This window comes from Lissotriton helveticus, chromosome 10 (assembly GCF_964261635.1).
Source record: "Lissotriton helveticus chromosome 10, aLisHel1.1, whole genome shotgun sequence".
In the NCBI taxonomy this organism is placed as follows: domain Eukaryota; kingdom Metazoa; phylum Chordata; class Amphibia; order Caudata; family Salamandridae; genus Lissotriton; species Lissotriton helveticus.
This window is the reverse complement of record NC_136071.1, coordinates 12,400,500-12,426,876: the sequence shown is the minus strand read 5'-3', so window position 1 is coordinate 12,426,876 and position 26,377 is coordinate 12,400,500. Positions and strand designations below refer to the sequence as shown.

General features: G+C 49.0%; 1 protein-coding gene across 2 annotated transcripts in view; it reads right to left on the bottom strand.

Moving 5' to 3' along the window:
- The window catches only part of HUWE1 (HECT, UBA and WWE domain containing E3 ubiquitin protein ligase 1), a 1,655,742-nt gene that overhangs the window by 1,530,373 nt on the left and 98,992 nt on the right, over positions 1–26,377 (bottom strand). Inside the window, exons 6-7 of one of the 2 annotated variants that reach the window (XM_078664565.1) lie at positions 14,013–14,075; positions 12,273–12,350 (exon numbers count right to left, since the gene is read on the bottom strand). In XM_078664565.1, the coding sequence (XP_078520691.1) occupies positions 12,273–12,350; positions 14,013–14,075 (141 nt within the window). The remainder of the gene's footprint in view (positions 1–12,272; positions 12,351–14,012; positions 14,076–26,377) is intronic. The other variant, XM_078664564.1, reaches the window with a different exon arrangement.

The window sequence follows — 26,377 nt, the reverse complement described above, 5'->3', positions numbered from 1 at the left end:
AGACTGGCCCTTGCTCCCTTCCCGAAGAGGAGCACCCCGGACCCTCCTGGTCCACTCCAGACGCCATTTTGAGTCCACCGCGTGGGCTTGAATTAGCCAAGGCTTGTTGCCCAATCCTGGGTAACTTCGACGCCGACAGCTTCATCCATCGTGGGACAGCTCGCCTCTCCATCCTGGTCGCCGACAACGCCTCCTGGTCCGTGAGATCTGCAGAGCCAGCGTCGCCCACTCACCTAGTCGAGGTGACTACCATCCGGTGCCCTCCTGGTGCCCACTGACTACTGGCTAGTAGTCACGAACTTGGTCCCCTCTGCTTTCAGGTGTCATCCATCTTCCAGATCCAGGCTTGGATCAACTCGAACTATCTTCACTGGTCGCCTGCCAGCATCTTTTCTTCCAGGCTCCTGGTCCGGCAACGAGGATTCCCGACGTCTTTTGAGACCTATGCAGCTGCAGCCCCTGGGCTAGGTAACTTCAGCATTTCGGTGCCCCAGCATAGCCTCACTATCCAAGGGTCAGGATCCACTGTCGTTTTCTCCCTACCAGGTCGGGTTCGCCCGTGAACACTAACTTTAGCGTTACTAGCTTCCATAGACTTTGTCCCGCATCCCGCGTGAGAGTGCGCACACTGCACCCGAGTCCCCTAGGTCTCCTAGAAGTAATCTAACGATTCCATAGTCAAGTCCTAGCGATTCCAAAGCCTATTAGTACTGTACTTACCTGCTAGTAATTTCGCATTCCACTTTTAGAGTATATGGTTTTTCGTGCCCCTCGGGCATTTGTGTATACCGTGCTAACTTAAGTATTTTCATAGGAGTTTTGTTGTGTGCTTAGCACCCTGTCCTCATAAAGAGTACAGGGTTGTTGTGATTCTAATAAATACATTGTTTATTTTCATAACACTTGTGTGGTGTCCTTTCACTGGGTGTTCAAGGGGTAATGTGATGGTAAAACAGCTGGCTTAACACGCCCTCTAGAGTCTTAGCCTTAGACTGCTCGTATCCATGCTACTAGGATAGCTGGTCTATAAAGGTTGACTTACAACCAATCAATAAGGGTTGTTTGGACTGATATATAGTGATCACTAGAATAGTGAGCACTGCACATCAGGCCAACTTCTCACACAGGTGTACTGCTCTCAGCTCCAGCATGTTGATATGGTAAGTGCTTTCTTTGTGTGACCACCGACCTTGAACCTGCAGGGGACCCATGTGCGCCCCCCAGCCCAGAAGGGAGGCGTCCGTGATCAGCGTTTGTGTAGGAGGAGGTTGATGGAACAGGATTCCCACCTGCATATTCTGAGCTTTTGTCCACCACGGAATAGACGCTCGAGCTGCGTCTGAGATAGTGATGTGGTCGTCCCAGCGAGCCGATTGCTGATCCCACTTGTCCTCTAGATCCTGCTGAAGAGGACGCATGTGGAGTCTGGCATTCGGAACCAGGAAGATGCAAGACGCCATCGACCCTAGCAGGGAGGCAATTCTGCGTACCTTCTGAGTATTGCTGCGAAGAATCAGCTGACATTTCCGGGCGATTGATGATCGTCTCTCCTCCGAAGGAAACACTTTTCCTGTTTCGGAGTCTAACAGAGCACCAAGGAAGTGAATCCTCTGGGTGGGCTGAATGACTGACTTTCCGAAGTTGACATGTAGCCCTAGTCTCTGGCAGAGCTGTATGCAAGTCTGGAACGGATTCCTTACATTGACTGGGGAAGGACCTTTCACCAGCCAATCGTCCAAGTATGGATACACGAAGACCCCTCTGCGACGTAGTGCAGCTGCGACCACCGCCACGCACTTCGTGAACACCCGAGGAGCCGACTTTAATCCAAACGGCAGGACTTTGAACTGAAAGTGAGAGGTCCCCACCCTGAACCGAAGAAATCTTCTGTGACTGGGATGTATTGGGACATGGAAATAAGCATCTTGAAGGTCCAGCGAACACATCCAATCTCCCTTCCTAAGATGTGGATATATTTGGTAAAGCGCCAACATGCGGAATCTTTCCTTTTTGACATGCAGATTCAGCGTTCGCAAGTCCAGGATGGGCCTGTATTCTGCCTTCTGTCCTTTTTTCTTGACCAGAAAATAACGGGAGTACACCCCTTTTCCCCTTTGGGAGACCGGAACTCTCTCGATAGCTGACTTTGAGCAGAGTGGTGACTTCTTTTCGCAGAAGGTGAAGCTGATGATTTGATGTAGACATTGGGGGAACTGGTGAAGGCTGACGACTGAAACGAAGACAGTTCCCATTCTGAAGCATAGACAACACCCATCTGTCTTTTGTGATGCTTTGCCACTCTTTCAAATGCTTTGACAGGCTTCCCCCCACTGGAGTGGTCCACGGCGCTGGGGGAAGAAACGACTCATTGCTTGGCTTGAACCTTGCCGGTGTTGTTGTTGCCTTGGCGCTGATTATTTCCTTTGTAATTGCGCTTGCCTTTATACTGGGACTTTTGCTGCCCCTGCTGATCTTGGCTCTTCTGCCAGTTCGGGGTTTGAACCTGCTGTTTTGTAGAGCCCTTGTTGAAAGAGCGAAATTTCTTCTTGAACTCTTTTTTTCTCAAGACCCACCGCCTTGAGAGTTTCCAGCTCTGCCTTCATGCGCTGCATTTCCTCGTCTGCACTTGTGCCAAACAAAGAAGCACCTGAAAAAGGTAAGTTCAATATACGCGCTTGGGCTTCTGGTTTTAAAGCCGTTAGGCGCAACCATGATGACCTTCTTGCTGTTACCCCATGAGCATACCCATGAGCTGATAGTGTAGCTCCATCCGCTGCGGCACTTATCACCTGGTTGGAGACTTGACTACCTTCCAGGAGGATTTCCTCAAAGTCCTTACGGTCTTCTGTTGGGAGTTTCTCCACAAAACATTGCAGAGAGTCCCACAGGGAGCGGTCATAACGCCCCAGGAGTGCTTCCGCATTGGCATCCTTGAGAAAAGACGCCGATGTATTGCAGACCCGCCTTCCCCACGAGTCTTGCATCTTACTGTCCTTATCCGGAGGAACAGTGGAGGATGAGGCAACTGCATTGGACTTCCTCGCCGCTGCAATAATCACTGAGTCCGGGGGAGGATCAGCTCTGAGGAATAGCGGATCGTCCTCTGGAGATTTGTACTTCTTAAGAATCCTTGCCGGAGCTGCCTTGACCGTCGCTGGGGTCAGGAAGATGTCCATAACAGGCTCAATAATCCCCGGCACCAGAGGAAGAAGAGGTTTGGGTGCAGACCTATGTTGCAGTGTTTCAAATATTATAGAGGTCTTGATCTGCGGAGCTTTTAGGGCAACTCCCAGCTTAAGAGCTCCCCTACCCAGTACGTCTTGAAAAGTGAAGATATCATCGATTGGAGATACCCTCGTTGAAGGAGAGTCTGTCAGGGTAGGAGAGTAGTCTGTGAGAGCGGGTCGAGGAAGAAGTAGAGGGAGTTCTTCGGCCTCTCCTTGTGCTTCTTGAGCGTGAACGACGCCTGTCTGTTCGCACTCTGGAGCGCGATCGTTCCCTTTGACGAACTGGGGAGCGCGATCTTTCCCTCTGGCGAACTGGAGAGCGCGATCTTTCCCTCTGGCGAACTGGAGAGCGCGATCTCTACCTCTGGCGAACTGGAGAGCGCGATCTCTACCTCTGGCGAACTGGAGAGCGTGATCTCTACCTCTGGCGAACTGGAGAGCGTGATCTCTACCTCTGGCGAACTGGAGAGCGTGATCTCTACCTCTGGCGAACTGGAGAGCGTGATCTCTACCTCTGGCGAACTGGAGAGCGTGATCTTTCCCTCTGGTGTGATCTTTCTCTCTGTAGAACTGGGGAACGTGATCTTTCCCTCTGGCGTACTGGAGAGCGTGCTCTTTCTCTCTGGCAAACTGGGGAACGTGATCTCTCTTTCTGGCGTGATGGGAGGCGTTGCATCCTTTTGCGAATGCCGGGATGACTCGCTGCCTGACTGATAAATAATCACATCCGGGCCAGAGTCCGAACCTGAGCTAGCCGCAGACTTGGAGCGACCACGAGAGTCTCTGTTCCGGAGACCTCTTCCGCTTGGCAGCGTGACTGTCACTCACTTGCGAGCCATGGTCACCCTCCGCAGCTGAGGCAGACCCCGACGACCTTATAGACTGCTGTGCCACTGTCTGAGTTTGGACCACTGGAGTTCCCTGCCTCGACGTCGATCTCCGAGGAGGTGAAGTCCGCACCGGCTTCTCCAGCGTCAAACTTTGTCCAACTTTCGACGGCGAGTTCCCTGCCGAAGTTTGTGAATGTCTCGACGTCGAGCGTCGATGGTGAGACGTCGACGGAGGAAGCTTCGACGTCGAACTACCCTGGCCCTTCGACGACGATGAATGCCTCGATGTCGAATGCCGATGGGCCGGCAACGGAGAATCCCTCAACGTCGAACGCCGATGACCTGGCGACGACGAAGGATGTTTCGAGGTCGATCTCTTCCTCGACGTCGAAGGCCGATGACCTGACGACGACGGGTGATGCTTCGACGTCGATCGCCGATGACCTGGCGACGACGGAGGATGCTTCGACATCGAGCGTCTATAACCAGACGGCGACGGAGGCTGCCTCGACGCCGAGCGCCCATGACTAGGCGACGGCGGAGGCTTCGACGTCGAAGACTCTACCTGAGCCTTCGACGACGGAAGTCTCGACGTTGAGCCGCCCTGCTTCAACGGAGACCTAGACGTTGCACTCGACGCTGCGCATCGCCCGGTTGACGGCAGCGGAGTCCTGACTTTCGACGCTGAAGACTTCACCTTCTTCGTCGTTGGAGACCGACGCCGATCCCGACGCCGAAGGAGAGCAGGTCGGAACTTTCTTCGACGTCGACCGCTTCATAAGTCTCTTTGGAGACCTACCTCCCTCAGAAAGTCCATAAATCCTGCTTCGTTCTCTGTCCTTGAGAGTTCTGGACGACAAGGCCTGGCAGATGCTACCTCATGAGAGTCAGGTAGACAGCGAATACACACAGGATGTGTATCAGACCAAGCCTTCTTATGCCCACAGGCAGAGCAGGTGTCAAAAAGAGCCTTAGGCATTTCTGACAAAAAATCAACCTTTTTTTAGCCCAAAAAAGGTATAACTATCTCTCTAAGGTAAAAAACCGTCGAGTGAGATCAAAAATTTAAAAAAAACACCAAGTAATTCTGACAGAAAGTCAAAAAAAGGTGAGAGCTGTTAACCAGGGTCCTGACAGAAGGAGCCGGAAAGAACTGACCTAACTGTCACCCCTGAGGCATGATGGGAAGCCTGGATTCATGGCTGCCTTAAAGGCACAGTGCCAGTTTTTTGGTAGAAAATGCTTTCATTTTCTGTGTTATTGCTTTTCAATGCAGCCTGAGACTAACAATGTCTTTCTATGAGCAATTTTCAGGAGTTATGAGTGGTTTTACTCATTAAAACACAAAATTCAAAGTATATTTGATATGTGTTATTTGTTTCCTTTATAATTGCAGTACATGTACAAAGTCTTTACATTGTGTTAGTCTCTTTTTTGGGGGCTGCATTGGTATGAGAAAAATGATATATGTACATACATATATGTGGAGTTAGATATATGTGTTTTTTACATATATATCTTTATATTGTTTCCGGGGTCCAGCACATGGGCGGGAATATTCAGTGCTTATGACTATTGATGAGGATCCCCTGGAAGAGAACTTTCAACTATTAAGGCTCATCATAAATCTATACGAAAAGCGTGAGCAGACTACTTCGCAGAAAACATTACAAACAGCAGCAATCCTGCTAAAAGTATCTTCTCCTTGCTGGATATTAGAAACCCCTCCTCAGCGAGCACTACTACCATCACTTCAAACTTCGTGTGAGGCATAAGCCACTTTGACAAAAAGGTGGAGGACATCAACAAATGCTTCCCCACCTAGACTCTGTGGCCCCACTACCCTCTTTCCCATAGGGCCCAACCCCTTTTTCACAAATCCCTACCTAGACTAGCATGAAGGTCCCAAGGCACTGCCATCTTATTACCCTCCTCCTCTGCACTATACTATGAAGTATTGATTACCCTTTATAATAAAATAAAATTGGGATCACCGCTCACAGAACGGTTTTAGACCCCGCCACAGCACCGAATAAGCTCTGCTGGCAGTCACTGACCATCTGCGGAGTTCTCTGGACAGGGGTAATACCTCAACCCCTAGCAGAAGTTGCAAAAAGGAGGGGCCTCTACGGTCTCCTATGCTGATACTCCGCTTGTGATCTCTGTCCAAAAATTTGGACCAACACATAGCTAAGTTCCAGAATGATACGATGGCCATCGCGGATTGGATGGCAGCTGACTGGCTGCAGTTGAATGCGAACAAATCGTAGATTCTTCTAGGCACAGACACGCATCTATGGAGTGATCGTAGGTGGCCACTCACACCACCGCCCCACCTCTCCCCAATATTAATGAAGCGCTCCAGTGGCAGATGAGTGGCCCAGAAATGTAAGTGTTTCTTTCCAAGAACTAAGCTCAGGAGTTTGAGCTGCCCCAAGTGTGCGCCCCACGCCAATAGGAAGGTATCCGTGCTTTTTTATGGAGGGAATTTTTTTTATGGGAAGGATACCACAGTAAGATCCCTCCAAATAATCTGCTTCTTCCATTTTCCAAAGCAATGGTTATACTGATGCTTCGGACAATGCTGTAAAGGTCTCAGATGAAGGTTAGCATTCGGAACACAAATGCAAAATGCTATAAATCGCAGCAGATAATATCTAGTATACTGAGAACATAGGAACATTCAGTACCAGTGTCACTTGAGACCCCCGTACCTCCAACACTGATAGTTTGCAAAGACCTCCCTCCTTCCACTTTGGTACAGGAGCAGCTCCCACAGAGACCTGTTCTCAAAAGGAGCCAATAGTGTTAAAGCTGGGAACACAAACGGGCACCGTGTAGTTTCCTAGGAGTTGGCCCATCTCTGGTGGTTTGTACTTCCTGACCAGGCGATGAATTTCCTTCTTCGTAGTCACTGGAAAAAGGAAACTGTCCACTGTTCAATGAGACCCAATACCAAAAGGAAAGCAGCTTTTTTGATGTAATTGTGTTTGGTATCAAAAAGGAAGACGTTCTAATAGAAGTACACAAGTTTATTCTCCACTTAGATGCAACAGTAGGGAAAAGGTCACAGAACAAACATTTCATCAGCCAGTAGCATCCTCTGAGGGGATGCAGCAGGAGAAGGTGCCGAAGAGGTGCAGTGCAGCACAGGACCGTCTTGGCCTATGTGACTTTGGAGGCAGCTGGAATCAAGGGTCTTGCCTTCTGAGAAGTAGGATTGTTCTTATTAAGCACAAGACATTTCAACATATAAGGTGCCTTTCTTGGTTGTAAAAGAGCAGCTATATCTAGGAGTCTAATGCCCAATTTCCCAAAATCTTCCTTGGTGGGAGGAGCGAATGTCTTCAAAAATCAATTATTCTGCATTATTATCCTTCAACGGTTACACGGTCAGGACAGAGAATAACAGACGGTAAAGACAACCGACACTGCAAGGTACCTGGACATCAACTGTCTTGAAAGCAAACATGCAAGCTGAAATACTCAGCCTAACATCAATGTTCCACATCACAAAATAGCTTCCTTGGGCAAGTTTAAGATACTCCTCACCGAAGCCCCTCGTGAAAGGCTAGTTTGGCAAAAGGAGAAATCTGGTTGCTTTAGAAACCTTTAAGGATGCATCATTGATTATGAAGGATGTTTCTAACTTCCTAAACCCAGTGTTTGCAACACAGACACCCTGTACACCTGTGCAAGTGATGCCATTCCGTGGAACTCATGCAGGCCTGGTAGGAAAGGAAATCGTGTAATGTCGTTTTCTGATTTCTTCCTCCCCCAAAAAGGATGCTCCACAAATAGTCGAGAAAACCTGTGGACAGACCAGGCCTTAAAAAATTATAACATTGTTACCAGACCTGCAGGTTTAGTAACTTAAATTATTTCAACCTAAAAGTAATGTGCATGACCCCTAAACTGGTCCGAAATTGTGTGATGTAAGCTGTAGGAATGAGGACTGTAATGTGGTGAGGCTGTGGGAACTCGCAATGTAATCTCGTCAATCTCTTGCAGATACAGTCAGATACTCAGAGAAAACCCTTGGCTTAGTCCTGGGCAGCTGCGGCGCAGTGTAATCAGGATTAGACAAAGGATCAAGTGTACAACATGTACAAGTAACGAAACCGTTCAACACAAAAATCAAACACCATCTTAAAAATAAATCTTGCATTAGACATCAAAATAACGTGGGGTGGCAGCGTGTTGTCTAGATAGTCAGGAAGGGCTAACAAAGGTTTTCTAAATAAAAAATAAAAAGAGTGGCGATTTCTAAAATCACCTTTCTATTAAAACTCCAAGGGCCACAGGCTTGGGCCCGCAAAAACACATATGTTGACACTTGCTCAGTCTTTGGGCACAGCAAATATGACGAGATAAAAACAAGATTTAAAGGCATATTTAGTGCTCTTTCAGTTTCTGAATTACTAGAATACCTGTTCTTTGCCAGCTAACTTGCCAGAACGGATCAGTAAGGCCCTGATAATAGCCCACCTCGATATAATCTGACTCGCCACAGGGAGTGAGTGGGTAGATTTTGAGGTTTCACAGACAATTAAGGAAAAGTGTGATAAAGACATTTCTATTAAAACAAAACTGTAAGCGTCGCTAGACTTTAAACCATAGCGTGAAAAGCCCAAAAAGGGGGTCATATATTCAGTCTTACTGTTGGGAAAAAGTAGAGGGGCGGAGTCACGGATTCGGCGCAAAGGAACTAGAAACAAGTTATAGAAAAGGCAATAGATGTGGTCAGGGCAAGCTTTCCATTTTATTTTCTGCGTAAATACATGTAATAGTGAAAAACAAATAAAATGAACATTAGCAAACCAATGCATGAAGTGGCTCACTCTCTCCCCTTGCTGTAATGGGTGAAAGCAAAGTATGAATGACCTTTACAAGACAGAAGGCAGACCGAAAAGAACGTGTGTACTTTTAAATGTTCATAAGTGCATGTATGTATTTTAATGTGACATTTTAACGAAACCATGAGGCCAGTGGAACAGCAGTCTTGGGAGCAGACCTTAAAATTTAATAAATGCTCTCTGCAGCAACACTGCAGCCTATATGTTTCTTTTTAACACAGAGACCGATCTTTAAACCGTATAAGTTCCTACTCAGTTACATTTTTAAACATTATGGGATTTCTTTTAAAGGCAAAACAAGTTTTTAAAAAAAGTCTACATCAGTGAATGTTTCTTGCAGATATACATTTAAAAAGAAATGCTTTACAAGAGAAATTTTGTTAAACAACTCCAGGATTGTACATCTGGCATTAAAAAAAGCCTTTACAGGAATCATGCTTTTCTGGGTATGGCACTATGTATTCCCCTACATCTGAAAACATGCTGAATTATGGATAATAACGTAATTTATCTTGCAATCATCCAGGAATCACAATGAGCAATTATGATCCCTGTGAATTTACACATACCCCAGATACGAGTAGCAGCGCCATTAGAAAAAACCCAAATCGGGAAAGCCACTTTCAAAGTCTGGTTCAACTGGGTCACCTTCCTAAGGGGAGCAGACAACAAAAAACCACACCTCCCAGGACGGCCCGGGCAACGAGATGTGGCTTTCCCTGGAGAAATACCTTGACTCACAAAAAGCGCCGTGAACATACCGCACCGCCATACACCACCACCGACCACCCCCCCCCCCCACCCTGGTGCTGCCCATCACTAAGCTCTGTAGTCAAAGCCACCAACCAGCTACCAAACTCGTGTCCGTTTTCCTTCTTTCTCTCGGCTTTTCTCCTACTCTCCTCTATACATCGTTTTTTCCTACCTACGAAGGCAACGCACAGGAACGCTAAGTGTTGCCAAGGCTATAAGTCGATTATGTATAAGCATAACTCAAGCATCTCAGTAAGCCAGAATTTATCAAGTTATGTTTGACGCGACAGCAAGACCAGTATTGCCTTCGTTTTTGTCTCACTCTGTACTGTGATTGTAAAAAAAAATAAAAAATCTTTTCTAATAAAATCTATTGAAATCAAAAAAAGAAAAAACAAAATCGCATTAATTTCTCAAAAATAAGTCTTGGAACTAGATCAAGAGCGTGAGCGGAGACCAAGTGAGAATCAAATGAGAAGTCAGTCACAAATTCTACACACCACACCATTTGTTAAACTACGGCAAGATTCTCAAAGATGTGTCGAGTGCTCAAGTATTCACTTTCTTGGGATATGCACAACAGGGACATCTGTCTTCAGGCTACATCAGCTTTTACAGTCTTGATCCATTGAATTACAATTCGGAAATAAATGCATTCTAGAACATGGGTTGTGAGGACTTCGCTTCATCACCAGTGTCCAACTGCAACACTAGGAAGACAAAGTAATATTCCTAAGAGCGTTTAGAGTAATGAGCAATCCTCGACTAATATGCCACTCTTAACGTGTTCACGCAGGGATAAACTAAAGCTTTTTCTAGTGCACTAGACCCCCACACCCTTTCCCTGGCCCCCCAGATCATCCACGTGGTAGATACCTACAGCAGCTATGTACACACTGCTGGCAGTGCCACAGAACTACATTTATTCTGTGGTGTCTAATTCAACAAGGAGACAGAAGCCAAATTCACAACCAAAATCGATTCCCTTTTCAGCAATTGACAGTCACCCCTTCCCATGTATTGCATGCCCAATGTACTGACCACTACCGCTGCTCTTGAATATTTTTAATAATCAAACTTTGGCGAAAATACCTGACACTTGGGCAAGAAGTGTAATAGTTCAAATCTTTAAGAAGGCCGATAGGTCTCTTCCGTATAATTATCGACCCATCTCCCTAATAGATAATACCCTTAAAATCCTAGGAAGAGTCCTGTATAATAAAATTGTAGACTGGACAGAAACAAATGCTATCTTGGACCCATGCCAGTTGGGTTTTAGGGGCAAGGTCGGTACAACGGAACAATGCCTCAACCTAAACTTAATAGTTGGTAAATATACTATTGCAAGGAGGTCCCCCATCTACATGGCTTTTCTGGATTTGTCCACAGTTTTTGATCTAGTGAATAGGTCAAAGCTGTGGGCAATCCTTTTGGCGGGTGGGTTGGATGAAACACTGGTAAATTTCTTAGCATATTTACATAGAGACCTCAAGGCCCAAGTAAGGATTGGGACGGGAGGAGAGGTTTCAGGGCCCATTGATATTGGTAGGGGGGGGAATTATGGATAATAACGTAATTTATCTTGCAATCATCCAGGAATCACAATGAGCAATTATGATCCCTGTGAATTTACACATACCCCAGATACGAGTAGCAGCGCCATTAGAAAAAACCCAAATCGGGAAAGCCACTTTCAAAGTCTGGTTCAAAGTCTGGTTCAACTGGGTCACCTTCCTAAGGGGAGCAGACAACAAAAAACCACACCTCCCAGGACGGCCCGGGCAACGAGATGTGGCTTTCCCTGGAGAAATACCTTGACTCGCAAAAAGCGCCGTGAACATACCGCACCGCCATACACCACCACCGACCATCCCCCCCCCCACCCTGGTGCTGCCCATCACTAAGCTCTGTAGTCAAAGCCACCAACCAGCTACCAAACTCGTGTCAGTTTTCCTCATGGCCGTGGCTTAGGCCAATGTAGGCCCACAGACCGCTTCAGCTCAGATTACGCAGACCCTCCTTCAACCCTCAAACCCAAGCAGAAACAATACTATTCAGTCCCAGGAATAAAAGGCAGGTTAAGAGTATACATAGACACAGGAGAAAAATCTAGCTAGGTGCGTGAAAGGGGTGTTTCATTCCCTATTCGGATACCACAAAACAAAGGACAGGCTAGGTGAGCCACAGTTTGGCAAGCAGGACAAGGCAGACAATGGAGGGCCAAGACCACTAGAAAGGCCTACTGCAGTTGTCTGAAGACCACATCAAAGTATTATCTGGATTCCCAGGAGGTGACAGCTGGTACAGTTCTGCAAACACAAGTAACTTCTCTGCTAAAGACATCCACTTTCATGGATTAACGATCTCGTCCCCTAGAAAGGCCATCCACAGTGATGTATGAACAAACCTTTAAATCCTTTCACACTGCCTGTACCAAGGCTATCACCAAACCAAAGTAACTCCCCCTCCCCACCTCCCCACCCGTTCTCCTGCTGTAACTACCTCTCCTCAGTGTCTGACCAAGCAGCAGAATAAAGTAACCACTTCTCGCGACAAACCTTCACCCACCCCCTTTTTGTACAAGAACAAGTCTGTGCGAGACTCACCCTTTTCTCGACTTTGATCTCAGTCCCTGGCTCTGCATAGAATTCAAAGTGTAGGGTAGTTGCACTGGGAGGGTATTTCTGTGTATAAAGCACAGGATGGAATCAGACAGTGAGCGCCAGCTGAGTACGTAATAAAGCAGCTCCCAAGAAACCACCCTCTCCCTCCCACACACGAGACACAGGTCCCAGGCACGAACAGATATTTGGACCGTAGGGGGAATTCCAGCCAGAAAAACAAGAGGCATTTTGGAGAACAGATCTTTCTTGTACAATCGCAATATTTCTAGAGACCCTGGTGCACTCAAGTGTCCATGCACTACATGAAAGACACCTGGAGCAAGACCCCAAACAATGGATGCTTCAACCGCTCTCTAATGCCAAAGACTGTGGCTTGAGATTGAAGAGGGTTTATCAATGGCTGTCTGATGAATGGCATCAAAAGCAGACTATTCAGCCTTACATCAGCCTGTTAGCATGCCAAAGACTACCTCCAAAGCTGGATAATTGTTGTACGAGCAGAGAATCAAATTATCAGGACTTTATCAATGCAGACTCCTGCCGTTCAAGTGACCCATTCTGAATTATAACAAAACCAGACACCCCTAGAACGCGGGAGCTCTTAGGAGACCATCAATGTTCAACACAAACCCAGGACTACACCCATCTGAAGAGCAGCAACAAGCATCTTCACACTGATGAGCTACTGAGGGGATTCAGACGAACCCATGCTATTCTAGGAGGATTTGAGGGAATGATCAGAGTGGAATCCCCCGATCTTCATACACATTATGACAATCGCCACAAACCAGCACCACCAACTTCCCAGGTCTACCAAAAAAAATAAAAAATTGCCAAGCTTTACAGCCTACAAGCAACAGGTATCAGCCACTTTTAAAACAATTGTGTTCTTCATAGCTTCTCAGATGATGGATCACACCAAAATATTAACCTGCATAGAAGCCAAAATTACAAAACATTAAAATTTATCTCCAATAGGCATTCTTGGCTGAGACTTCTCATTCAAAATAACTAAGATGTACAATAGCAAAGCCAAGAACAAATTAGCAGAATTGTGTGGGACGGATACAGCATTAACAGGACAAAAGGTCATTTGACACCTGCGCAACAGTTTTCCTTGTGGAATTAGGTGCACTCTTAAGCAGATGCAGCAACACTGCAGTCCACAAAGAAGCCACGTCAGCAATATAAAAATGAATATTCATACACTGCTTGCAAGCCATCAACAAGGCTGCAACCTGTGGAGGGCATCAGCAGATGTGATGAAAAGCAGCACACAGTTCTACAAACACTTCTAAACAGGAATGGGAGCGGAGATACTCTATGAATTAGCTCACATGGCAACATACGGATCGTACCATACACCGCCAATGAGAAACTCAACCAAAATAACGCACTAACGGTGCAAGCAGATATGGGGAGACCCTTTTGAGAACGGTTGCCCACTTCTGGGCTTTTTGTAAGCATGGAAAAGCAAACAATTCAAGAAAGCTTCAGTGCTTGCAGAGCAAATAAGCTGGCTTGAAAAATGCATATTACCTTCCACATTTTTACCACTAAATTAACAAAGTTAAATGGTGCTTCACAAGCATAATCAATTTGAGGTCAGAAACCGGCTTTCTGAAGGAAGGAGTAGAGCAGTGTCCAGCACTACGTGCCGCAAGCTGGTAGGAACACTTTAACAAAGGGCAAGAGAGGAAAGCAAAGGAGAACAGAACTTACCACCAGATGTAGATCTCTACAACACTCCGCCAGCCCAAAGCCGTTCTCCTTCCCGCCCCAGCTCTGCAGAAAAGAAATCAAAGTCGTATCACAATAGCAGCTAACAATAGTTTGATCAGCACTTCAGACCCTACCCTCCAGGACTAGGAGCAAAACAAAGGCTAGGCTCAGATGGCGGTCACTGCCACTCACCAGGGTAAGTGGTTTATAGAAAGGAGATTCAGTGTCAATGCTCTGATCACTCTTCCCCAGACTGGGTGACTCGGGCTACACCTGGTTGATACGCCAGATGTTTCTAGTACTTTGTGGTAAAATGAAGATATTTGAACTTTAATGTTTACATCTTGCATGTTTCTCCCAGTTAAAAGGATGGTGCTCACTGGATTTATACGGTATTACATAGCAAGGCTAAGGACAGCAGAGACTGAAAAGTATTTTACAGAAACCCTTTGTAAAAAGGAGCATTTCACGCTGTTGCCCAAATAAATCCCAAATGTTTAATTTTGCAGATTTTCATAGTTCTGATTCTCAAAATCTAACCTCACAGGTAAGTTCGAACATACATTTCATTCTGTAGAAATCATGTAGTAGAGAGCAAAAAACTCAAAGGGCTGAACGGTTGCATCAATCTATATAAAAGGTCACTGAAAAAAGAAAATGTTAATGAGCAATAATTAAAGCTCGCCAGTGTTATCTACCAGAATCAAATACACAGTACATTCCCAGTAGTAAGACAAGTCCTCTGTAGAAAATGTAACCGTGATAGCAAACAATGCACCAAATGCTGCCGAAGCACCTTGTTGTACAATCCAAATTCCAGCCAAGAAGGCGAAAAGGTGTGGAGTTCTCCCCATCTGCCCCTTCTTTCACAGGACCTGGATACGCTGTTTTTCAAAGCAAAATGGAGAGCCAATAAACCTCAAAGCAGAGACTAGAGAGTCATGGTGCCTGTGAAACAGAACACTAGACAACTATATTTGTAAGCAATTAGGTTCCCCAACACTAGACGCTGCATAGGAAAACAAGTTACTTACCTGTAACTTTGGTTCCCCAGTATTGGTAACTTTCATAGATTCCCATGCTTTGTATCATTCCCCGTCGTCGGAATGGGAGCCTCGGTAGTATAAAAACCATAGAAACAAAAGAGAAACGTAGGCCTAGGCCTCATCTCATTTTGTATCCGATCACCCTCTTTTTGTAAAAAGAGACCAAACTTTTGCCAGGACCAATCAGAGCAGCCTCACCCTCTGGAACCTTCCTGAGAGAGCTCAGAGCCTCAGATTTTCGTAGCCGTTGTGCAAACCGCCACTAACTCTGTAACCAGGCTGAGCTTTCCCCGGGGAGGCGGGCGGGCGCATGGGAATCCATGAAAGTTACCAATACTGGGGAACCAAAGTTACAGGTAAGTAACTTGTTTTCTTGCCTCAGTATTGGAACTTTCATAGATTCCCATGCTTTGTATCAGAGTAGCTAGCAGTAAATTACGAAGAACACATTTTGTACGTACATGGCATCACATAACCATATAAGCAATACATAAAGCATAGCAAAACAAACAAAATGTGCTCACCAGGCTGGAGGGATCGTAGGGAAAGCTCACCTCTCAATGAAAAAGATTCCGCAGGACTGCTTGACCAACAGCCGCGTCGTCTCGTCCTGCAGACTCCAGGCAGTAGTGTTTCATGAAGGTATGAGTACTGCTCCACGTTGCTGCCCTGCATATGTCCTTAATGGCCACTCCTGAAAAGAGAGCCACTGATGACGCCACTGATCTCGTGGAATGTGCCCTGACTCTTCCATCCAGTGGCTTGCCAGCTTCCTGATGACAGAACTGAATCGCACTGGAGATCCAGCGGGAAATGCCACTCTTAGCCAAAGGCAATCCCTTTCGTGGTGCACTGTAGGACACAAACAACTGAGTCGTCTTCCGAAAAGGACGTGTGCGCTCCAAGTAGAACTTTAAGCATCTCTGAACGTCCAAAGAATGGAGCGTGCGTTCCGCAGGCGTAGAAGGGTGCGGAAAGAAAGATTTCAGAATCAAGGGTTCATTTAAGTGAAACTCCGATGGTACCTTCGGTATAAATTTTGGATTGGTCCGAAGGATAAGAACCTCCTTTTTAAATTGCAAAAATGGATGCACTATGGAGAGTGTTTGAAGCTCACTCACTCGTCTCGCTGATGTGAGAGCCACCAGGAGGGCCAGCTTCCAAGACAAGAACTTTAAGTCTGCTTTGTGTACAGGCTCAAACGGAGCCTTCATGAGTTGCGCCAAGACCAGGTTGAGCTGCCACACTGGAGGAGGACGACGAACTGGAGGATACATCCGGAATAATCCCTTCAAGAATTGTTTGACAACCCTAGAGGACCATAAGGACGGACCCAAAGAATCGCGTCGATACCTCGATATGGCCGCCAGATGTACCTTTACAGATGAATGTGCCAACCCCGACTTAGCCAGAGATAGTAATGAATATGCTACTTACCAGTATGCATCTGTTCTTGGCATGTAGGGCTGCTAACATTCATATCTTAGCATTAGATCGCCGCCTAGTGTTGGGCTCGGATGATTGCACATTGTTGTCCTGGAAGAGTCTTCGAAGTATCCTGAGATAGGTGGCTCCTCCCCTGGACTACAGTGCGCATGGGCATCGGCTCCATCCCCAGATTGTTTTTCGCCATTGTGGCAGGAGATGGAGTGAAAGTGTAAAGGATGTCCATGCTAATGAATAAATACAATAGTATATCTGCAGCTGCGACAGGCACCGGGGAGGAGGGCGGGCGATATGAATGTTAGCAGCCCTACATGCCAAGAACAGATGCATACTGGTAAGTAGCATATTCAGTTCGAGGCATGTGGGCTGCTAAATTCATATCTTAGCATAGAATACATAGCAGTCCCTCCATCAGCGGCGGTTGCCCGTGCCAGCTGCAGAAACCTGAAAAAGTGTCTTGAGAACAGCCTGTCCTACAGCTGCTTGCTGCTTGGAATGCACATCAACACAGTAGTGTTTTGTGAAGGTATGTGGTGTGACCCACGTGGCTGCTCTGCAAATATCCTCTAAAGGAATGTTCCCTAGGAAAGCCATGGATGCCCCCAGTTTGCGTGTGGAGTGCGCTCTGGGGGGTATTGTTAAAGTGCGCTTGGCTTTCTGATAACATATCTGGATGCACTTAACAATCCACCTGGCTATCCCTGCTTTAGAAATTGGGTTGCCTTTGTGTTGTGGTGCGAAGGCAACAAAGAGTTGTTTTGTCTTTCTAAAGGGTTGTGTTCTGTCTATGTAGTACATCAACGCCCTCCGTACATCTAAGGTATGAAGCATTCTTTCCGCCACCGTTTGCGGGTTTTGAAAGAATGCTGGTAAGTCGATAGTTTGGTTAAGATGAAACTGTGACACCACCTTAGGAAGGAATTTAGGGTTAGTGCGTAGCACTACCCTATTTGGGTGAATTTGAATGAACGGCTCTTGTATGGTGAGCGCTTGCAGCTCACTGACACGCCTCAGAGACGTAATAGCTATCAGAAAGGCCACTTTCCACGTAAGGAATTGGAGCTCACACGAGTGCAGTGGCTCAGATGGTGGCCCCATCAGTCTGGTGAGAACGACGTTGAGGTTCCACACCGGAGCTGGTGGTGTTCTTGGGGGAATGACTCTTCAGACCTTCAAGGAAGGCTTTAATGGCGGGCACTCTGAAGACAGAGAGGTGCTGCCTGTTCTGAAGATAAGCCGCTATGGCTGAGAGATGTATCCTAATGGAAGTGTACGCCAGATTGCACTTGTAGAGATGTAACAGATAGCAGATGATGTTGGGAATAGATGCATCTAGTGGGTTGATGTCATTGGACGTACAGTAGATGACAAAACGCTTCCACTTAGCAGCATAGCATGCTCTAGTAGTTGGTTTCCTCGCCTCCTTGATGATACTCATGCATTCTGGAGGTAGGTTAAGGTATCCAAACTCTAGGACTTCAGGAGCCAGATCGCCAGGTTGAGCTGTCGTGGATCTGGATGCTGAATGTCTCCATGGTTCTGCGTCAAAAGACTGGGCGTGAGGCGCAGTCTTTGATGCGGCACCACTGAGAGTTCGAGGAACGTGGTGTACCAAGCTTGTCGTGCCCACGTTGGAGCAACCAGGACGAGAGTCATGGAGTGCTGCCTTAGCTTTCTTGCGACCAGCGGTATTAGAGGGGCTGGCGGAAAAGCGTATGCAAATTTGCCTGACCAGTTCATCCATATCGCATTCCCCTGCGACTGTGGGTGAGGGAACCTGGCGGCAAAGAGTCGGCATTTTGCGTTCTCCTTTGTTGCGAACAGGTCTATCTCCGGATGACCCCACTGCTGGAAGAACGGGTGGAGAACAGAAGGGTGTATCTCCCACTCGTGCATCTGATGGCTGTATCTGCTGAGCAGATCCGCCATCTGATTGTCCTTGCCCGGGAGGTGTTCTGCCATGAGGAAAATGTTCCTCTGAATGGCCCACTTCCACATGCTCTGAGCCAGATGAGACAGCTGTGGCGAGTGGGTGCCCCCCTGTTTCTGAATGTAGTACATCGCGGTCATGTTGTCCGTCCGGACTAGCACGACCTTGTTGCTCAGATGTACAATGAAGGACTTGAGCGCCATGAAGATTGCCATCAGTTCCAGATAGTTGATGTGCATCTTCTGTTGCTGCGTCGTCCATAGTCCCTGCACTGTGTAAGTGAGCACATGTGCCCCCCATCCCTGGAGAGATGCGTCCGTCGTCAGGACAATCTGCGGCACGGGCTCGTGGAACAGTCGGCCCTTGCAAAGGTTGTGTGGAGTCCACCAATGCAGAGAGTCGCATGCCCGACTGGTAACCAACACTAGGTCTGTCAATTGCCCACGAGCCTGTGTCCACTGATTCGCTAAGCACTCCTGGAGCGGGCGCATATGTAACCGTGCGTGAGGGACTATGAAGATGCAGGAGGCCATCATGCCAATCAACTGCATGAACACTCTCGCTGGCAGGGAGTGTCTTGGTCGGAATCGTTGGATCAGTGACTGAATGCTGTCGATTCTGACTTGGTTTGGCTGAGCCATGGCTGTCAGGGTGTTGATCGTAGCACCCAGGAACTGCCGGACATGTGCCGGCTGAAGATGCGATTTTGGGTAATTTAGGGAGAAACCCAGATCGTGAAGAAGGTGAATTGTAGTCGACATGTCTGCGGCGCACTGTTGCTCTGACTTGGCTTGTACGAGCCAGTCGTCTAGGTAGGGGTAGACATGGATATTCTGCCTCCTGAGGTGCGCCGCCACTGTCGCTAGACACTTGGTGAACACCCTCGGGGCCGTAGTGACTCCGAAGGGTAGGACTTTGAACTGGTAGTGCCTGCCTTGAATAGTGAACCTTAGGTATTTCCTGTGTGACGGGTGTAGTGGAATGTGGAAATAAGCATCCTTGAGATCTAAGGTCGCTAAGAAGTCTCCCTGGTTTAGCAAGGGAAGAATCTGCTGCAGTGTAAGCATATGGAAATGCTCTGACAGTATGTACAGGTTGAGGGGACGTAGATCGAGAATGGGCCTGAGAGAACCGTCCTTCTTTGGAATAAGGAAGTACAGGGAATATACCCCTGTGCCTTCCTCCCCCACCGGCACGAGCTCGATTGCGCCTTTTTGCAGCATCGCCACCACTTCCTGCTGCAATAAGTGCAAGTGCTCTGCGGACATAGGCCTTTGCCTCGGTGGGATGTTGGGTGGAGTGGATTTCAGCTCTAGGCAATAACCATACTGGATTAGTTGTCGCACCCACCTGTCTGTGGTGATGTTTCTCCAGACGGGCAGGAACTGCTGCAGTCTCCCCCCGACAGGTGTTAGGTGGTCGGGGGGCAGTGACAGAAAGTCACTGTTTGCTTGGAGTAGAGGTGCGGGAGCTGTTGTTTCCTCTGCCGCGACCTCTGTTGCTGTTATTCCTATAACCTCCCTTGTTCTGTTTAGTGAACGATGATTGCGCCCCACCTTTGGAGAACTGGGATTGTTGACCCATCTGTCCTCTGGTGACTCCACGTGCACCTGAGCGACGAAAATTGCTGCCACGAAACTGTTGGGACTGCAGGGCCCCCATAGACTTAGCAGTTTCCGTGTCCTTCTTTATTTTCTCTAGGGTGGTGTCAACATCCGGACCAAACAGACTATCAGGATTGACTGGCTGATTCAGAATTGTTGTCTGAATATCCTGCTTAAACCCTGAGATGCGGAGCCAGGCTTGTCTTCTCAGCATAACGCTAGTGTTGATAGCCCTAGCAGCTGTGTCCGCAGCGTCAAGTGCACACTTGATGGCTGCGTTTGATATTAGCTTTCCTTCCTCAATAAGCATTTTGGTGCCTTCTTGGAACTGTGGGGGCAGGTGTTGTATAACCTGTTCTAGGGTGTCGTAGTGCGCCCTATCATAACGCGCCAGGAGCGCCTGTGTATTGGCGATGCGCCAAAAGTTTGCCGCCTGTGCAGCCACTCTTTTGCCCCCTGCCTCAAGCACTTTGGACTCCTTATCCGGGGGAGGAGCTTCACCCGTTGTCTGGGAGTTGGCACGTTTCCTGGCATTGGCAACCACAAGAGAGTCCAGTGGCAATTGTCCCCGGATGTAGACGGGGTCCGCAGGTGCAGGCCTGTACTTCTTTTCAATGCGAGGGTTGACCACTCTCACCCTCGTAGGCTCCTTAAAAATGTCCCCAGCATGTTTGAGAACACCTTTCAGCATAGGAAGTGTCTTTACTGTCCTCTCAGATATGGCAAAGGTGTCAAAAAGGAAGTCTTCCTCAACCGGGTCGGCATGCATGTCCACATCATGATTGGCCGCCGCCCGTTCAATTAGTGCATGAAATCCTGCTGAGTCCTCAGTCGGGGATGCACGTGCATTAAAGGTCTGCGGGTCTTGGCCCACACCTTGGGTGTTCTGGTCACCAGTGTCGTCGTAAGAATCTGGTTGTACATCAGGTTCATCGATAGGGAAATTGTACTGTTCATCCTCATCATATTCCTCACCCACAGAGTGTTCTGGGGAGGGAGTAGGGCTCCGTCTTGGAGGAGGCTGAATCGGTTCCGTGAGGCCTGAGGCGTCAAGGGGCACCCTCTTCTTTTTCAACGGGATGACGTAGGGGTCCACCGGCTCCGAAGTGATCTTCCGTTTATAGAGTGTCAGCTTGCCGGTGGCAGCATCAATGAAATGCTCTGAATCGGCTTCCGAATCGAGTACACGACGTGGAAGAGGGTCAGGCAGCGAGGAACCCTGTTTCGGAGCCGATTTCGTCGAAAACGCTTTCGGCGCCTCCTTAGGTGGCAAGAGAAAGAGGAGTTTCCCAGAAGGCTTAGCCGGAGCGTCCTTCTGCGGCTGCGGTGATGGCATCGGAGCCGATGGAGCAAAGGCTTTCTCCCTGATTCTCTGCAGTGACTCCGCAATGGGGGACGGTACACTGCCAGTGGGTTTCGTCGCCGACAAGGATGCTTTGAGCGGTCCCTCGGATCCGACGTCCTCGCGGGCCTTGTGCGTTTTGGGCGCGGAAACCGTCCTCGGCACCTCCGAATCTTGAGGCCGGGGCGCAGACTTCTTGTGCGTAGCCTCTTTGGAGCCGACCTTGGCGGGCTTGGACGGCGCCGGAGCCGCTGATCCGTGCCGACCATCTTTCTTGGGGGCCCCTTCCTCGGGCGTCGGTTTCGATTTCGGAGCATCGGAATCGACAGACTTCCTCGGCTTCTGCGGACCGGAGGTCGACGGAGCCGACGGGGTGACGGGCACCGACTTCTTCACAGGCACGGCAGCCATCTTAGGGACACTCGAGTCCTTTGGTTTCAGTTTCGATTTCGGGTCGGCCATTTTAGGTGTTGACGACCCCGACGGTTTCAGTTTCGGTTTCGAAACATCGTGCCCAGCAAGTGAGTCCGTAGCCGGGCCCGAAGGCGGGGCTGTGGCTTGCGGCAACGGGTCCTGGGTAAGGCCGACAGGCGATCCCGTGTCCCGGTCGGTATCCTCGTAACCTTCGGGGCAGAGCTCGTCCGCAGAGCTATCTGCCGCGGCCCCATAAATCTCATCGTCGTCTCCTACCTCTTCGACGTATTCGAGGACCTGACCCGCGACTCCGTCGTCGTCTCCCGGATCCGCCTCGACCTCCGTCTGTGATGGGGAGATTTGTAGAAGGTGACCCTGGACCTCTTCTTCCGGGTCGCCGAAGATGTTCTCCGGATCTGGGGCCGCTTGCCTAGCTTCCAAGCGCACCGCGCGCCGAAGCTTGAGAGTTTTCTTGGAGCGGAACTGTGCACAGGCCTTGCACTTGCCGTCGTCGTGGTCCGGTGAAAGGCACTTGTTACACACGGGGTGTAGATCGATGTGTGGGTACTTGGACCCACAGAGCGGGCAGTACTTAAACGGGCTCCGCTCCATGTCCGTAAAGGCTTGCTGTCGTGTCGCGATGAGAAGGCCTCAAAGTTTAGAAAGCGAAGAAAACTCCGCTTATTCCGGCTTCAAGAGACGGAAGACTCGAGACCGAGCGCAGACAATACCGACGCAAGAAAATCGAGGCCTTTTGGCCGGTAAAAGATAGTTTTACTTGGTTCCGACAGTAAGACGTCGAGACCACATCCGAACCCAATGGCGGAAAAAAACAATCTGGGGATGGAGCCGATGCCCATGCGCACTGTAGTCCAGGGGAGGAGCCACCTATCTCAGGATACTTCGAAGACTCTTCCAGGACAACAATGTGCAATCATCCGAGCCCAACACTAGGCGGCGATCTAATGCTAAGATATGAATTTAGCAGCCCACATGCCTCGAACATATGGCAACAATTGATGGGGTTGGGAAGTGTAAGGATGGAGACCTTGACGTTGACACCACAGGCAGAATCTTTTCCATTACGCCTTGTAAGTCTTATTGGTACTTGGTGCTCGGGCATGAGCCAGGACCTCCCGGCATTCCTGAGAGCATTAGATGACTGAACTCTCTGTTCAGGAGCTGTCAAGTGGAGTGATGTCGGATCCGGATGGTAAACCTGCCCCTGATTCCTGGACAACAGGGACGGAATGGGTTGGAAGTGAATCGGAGGAGCTTGGGAGAGCCTCAGAAGCTCGGTGTACCAGAATTGTCTGGGCCATGCTGGAGCAATTAGAATCATCTTGCAGGGCTCCGCTTTCAATTTCCTGAGGACTCGAGGAATGAGGGGAATTGGAGGAAAAGCGTAAAAGAATGCGCTGTACCAAGCCATCGAAAGAGCGTTCCCCAGGGACCCCTGATGGTGAACTTTGCTTGCGTAGAACCGGCATTTGGCGTTCTCCGGTGAAGCAAAGAGGTCGATGGTTGGTGTCCCCCAGACTGAGAACACCCTGTCCAGAATGGTTTGATTCAACTCCCACTCGTGAGTCACCTCCGTCTGTCGACTCAAGGCATCCGCCTTGACATTGAGAGTTCCCGCCAGGTGTTCGGCTTTGAGTGATGTTGTTCAGAATCGCAAAATCCCAAATCCGCTGAGCTTCTGCGGACAGAGTCAGCGATTTGGTGCCTCCTTGTTGACGTAGTGCATGGCCGTAGTATTGTCCGTCCGGACCAGCACTGAATGGTTGCGAACTCTGGGCAGAAAAGCTTGCAAGGCCAACCGAATGGCCGTCAGTTCCAGGAAATTGATATGGCACTGGCGCTGTCCTGGACTCCAGTGGCCACGGACTTGAAGCTCTCGGAGAACTGCACCCCAGCCCTCCAGTGACGCGTCTGTGGTCAGTACCATGGGTGAAGGTGAACTCCTGAATGACAGACCCTGGGCGATATTGCTTTTTAGAAGCCACCATTTGCTCGCCTGTCTCATCGCTGCTGTCACCACCACCTTGTCGTTGAATGACCCCTCTGCCTGGCGCCATTGCTTGTCTAGCTCCTCCTGCAGAGGACGCATTCGCAGCCTGCAATGTGGTACCAATGGTATGCAGGATGACATCGACCCGAGAAGGGATTTGTATTGGCGGACAGACAGGAATTGTTTGCGGCAGAGTAGTCGAGCCGAAATCATCAACTTTTGTTGTCGTTCCTCCGAGGGACGAGCTGTACATTGCGTGGTGTCCAACACGGATCCCAGGAATCTGGCCGTTCTGGAGGGCAGCAGGACTGACTTGCGTTCGTTCAGCTGAAGGCCCAGGCAACGGAACAAATGGATGCAAGTTGCCACTGCATGAGAAGTTTCCTCGAAAGATGGTGCCTTGACGAGCCAGTCGTCTAAGTAAGGAAAAACTTCTAAAGATTGTTTCCGAAGAAAGGCTGCAACCGGCGCCAACACCTTGGTGAACACTCTTGGTGCCGACCGAAGGCCGAACGGAAGCACCTTGAATTGAAAATGGCTCTTTCCCACTGTGAAGCGTAGGTATTGTCTGTGAGCTGGATGTATCGGAATATGGAAATACGCGTCTTCTAAATCCAGCGACGCCAAGTAGTCGCCTGGATTCAAGAGAGGAAGAATTTCCTGGAGAGTGACCATCCTGAAGGAGAGCTTGACGAGATAGGTGTTGAGCTCCCGCAGGTCTAGGATGGGGCGCCAAGTGTCTATCGTCTTCCGCACGAGGAAGAACCTTGAATAGAAACCCCGGCCCCTCTGGGACAGAGGCACCGGTTCTATCGCTCCCTTGAGGAACAGTTGATGGGCTTCGAGGTGGAGTTGTCCCAAATGTCCCCTGCGGATGGTGCCCGGAGCTCTTGTCGGAGGAAGGTCTTGGAACTCCAACACATGGCCACACTCTACAATTTTGAGGACCCATTGGTCCGATGTTATTGATCTCCAGTTCTCCAGACACAGAGAAATCCTGCCCCCCACTGATGTGACTGTGAGGGAAGGAACAGTAGGTAGAGCCGGAAAGCCGCTATTGACGCTTGGTGTTGTCACGTCCCTGCCGGGTCTGACGGCCCCGCGGCTGATGGCGAGAGAAAGACGCCGATTGTCCCTGGCGCTGATTGGAGTACTGGGGCTTATAGGACTGAGAAGGCTGAGAGGAATATCTCTGTTGGTTCCCTCTGTAGGATGTAAATCCTCTGCCTCGTGCGCCCCTAAAGGGGACTTTCCGGTAGGTGAGGGACCCTAAGGCCTTTGCAGTGTCCGTGTCCTTTTTGATATTCTGCAGAGCATCGTCCACGTGCTTGCCAAACAGCATGTCCCCATCGAATGGTAGATCCAGGATCCTATTCTGGACCTCCTGGCGAAACCAGGTGGCTCTCAACCAGCCCTGGCGTCGTAGTACTGCCGAGCCAGCCAAGGCTCGAAATGCCGTGGAAGCAATGTCCATTGCACAGTCTATAACCTCAGCAGAAGACTTTTCCCTCTCTATAAGCACCTTCTTGGCTTCCTCCTTTGTGGGTTCTGGTAACTGCTCCACGAAGGGTTCCATGTCGCACCACATCTGTCGGTCGTATCGGCCGAGGATGGCAAGAGCATTGGACGCTCTAACAAGCAAGCTGGCCATTGAGGAAAACCGCTTCCCCACGTTATCTAGGCGTCGACCGTCCTTATCCGGTGGTGTGGTCAAAGGTGTGGACGGGTTCTTGGACTTGCTTTGAGCCGCCTGAGAGATGACTGAATCAGGCTTCGGCTGACCAAGAAGGCAAGCAGGACTGCCGTCCGGAGCCTTATACTTCTTTTCCAGCCGCGGGAGGACTGGAATCACCGTGGCCGGATTTTGCATAATTTTCATCCCTTCCTCCCATACATGTTCAATGATGGGAATAGACTTGACCGATCTCCGGTGTTGATCCTTAAAGTCATAAAGGAAACATTCCGATTCTTCTCTCGAAACCGGCAATCCAAATCTTTTAGCTGCCCTTTCCATCAGGTGATGAAAACCCCCTATATCCACAGGAGGGGAGATGGACGTGTCACGACCAGCAGCGTCCGGATCTTGTGGCCCACTGTCTCCTTGATCCAAATCCGGGTCTTGCAACGGATCAACCAAGGGATCCACCTGTATCACCTCCTCATCCGAAGAGGTATCCTGTTGGACATCATGAAAGGGTGTGGGATCCGGAGTGGGGACTCGGACCGCAGGTACAACCGGTGGTGGCGAGGGGTGTGCCACTGGAAGACTAATAGCCTGCTGCACTTGTGACTGTGTAGGAACTGCAGACTGTCCAGAAGGTTCCGACGGAAACCTATTCCGATAATCCTGCAGCATCAGCTGCAGGTCAGAAATGAGCGAAGAGGGCATGGCTACCATGCCCTGGCCCAAACTCGGAGCATGTCTCTCTTCCCGAACATATGGATACGACTGCTGGCCACCCGCATGTTCGTAACACTCCTCCGTGTCTGTCTCCTGCATCTTGACGTTCAAGTCAGAGGGACTATAGGCAGGACCATAATCATCGTCCTCAACTTCAACTTCATCCTCCTC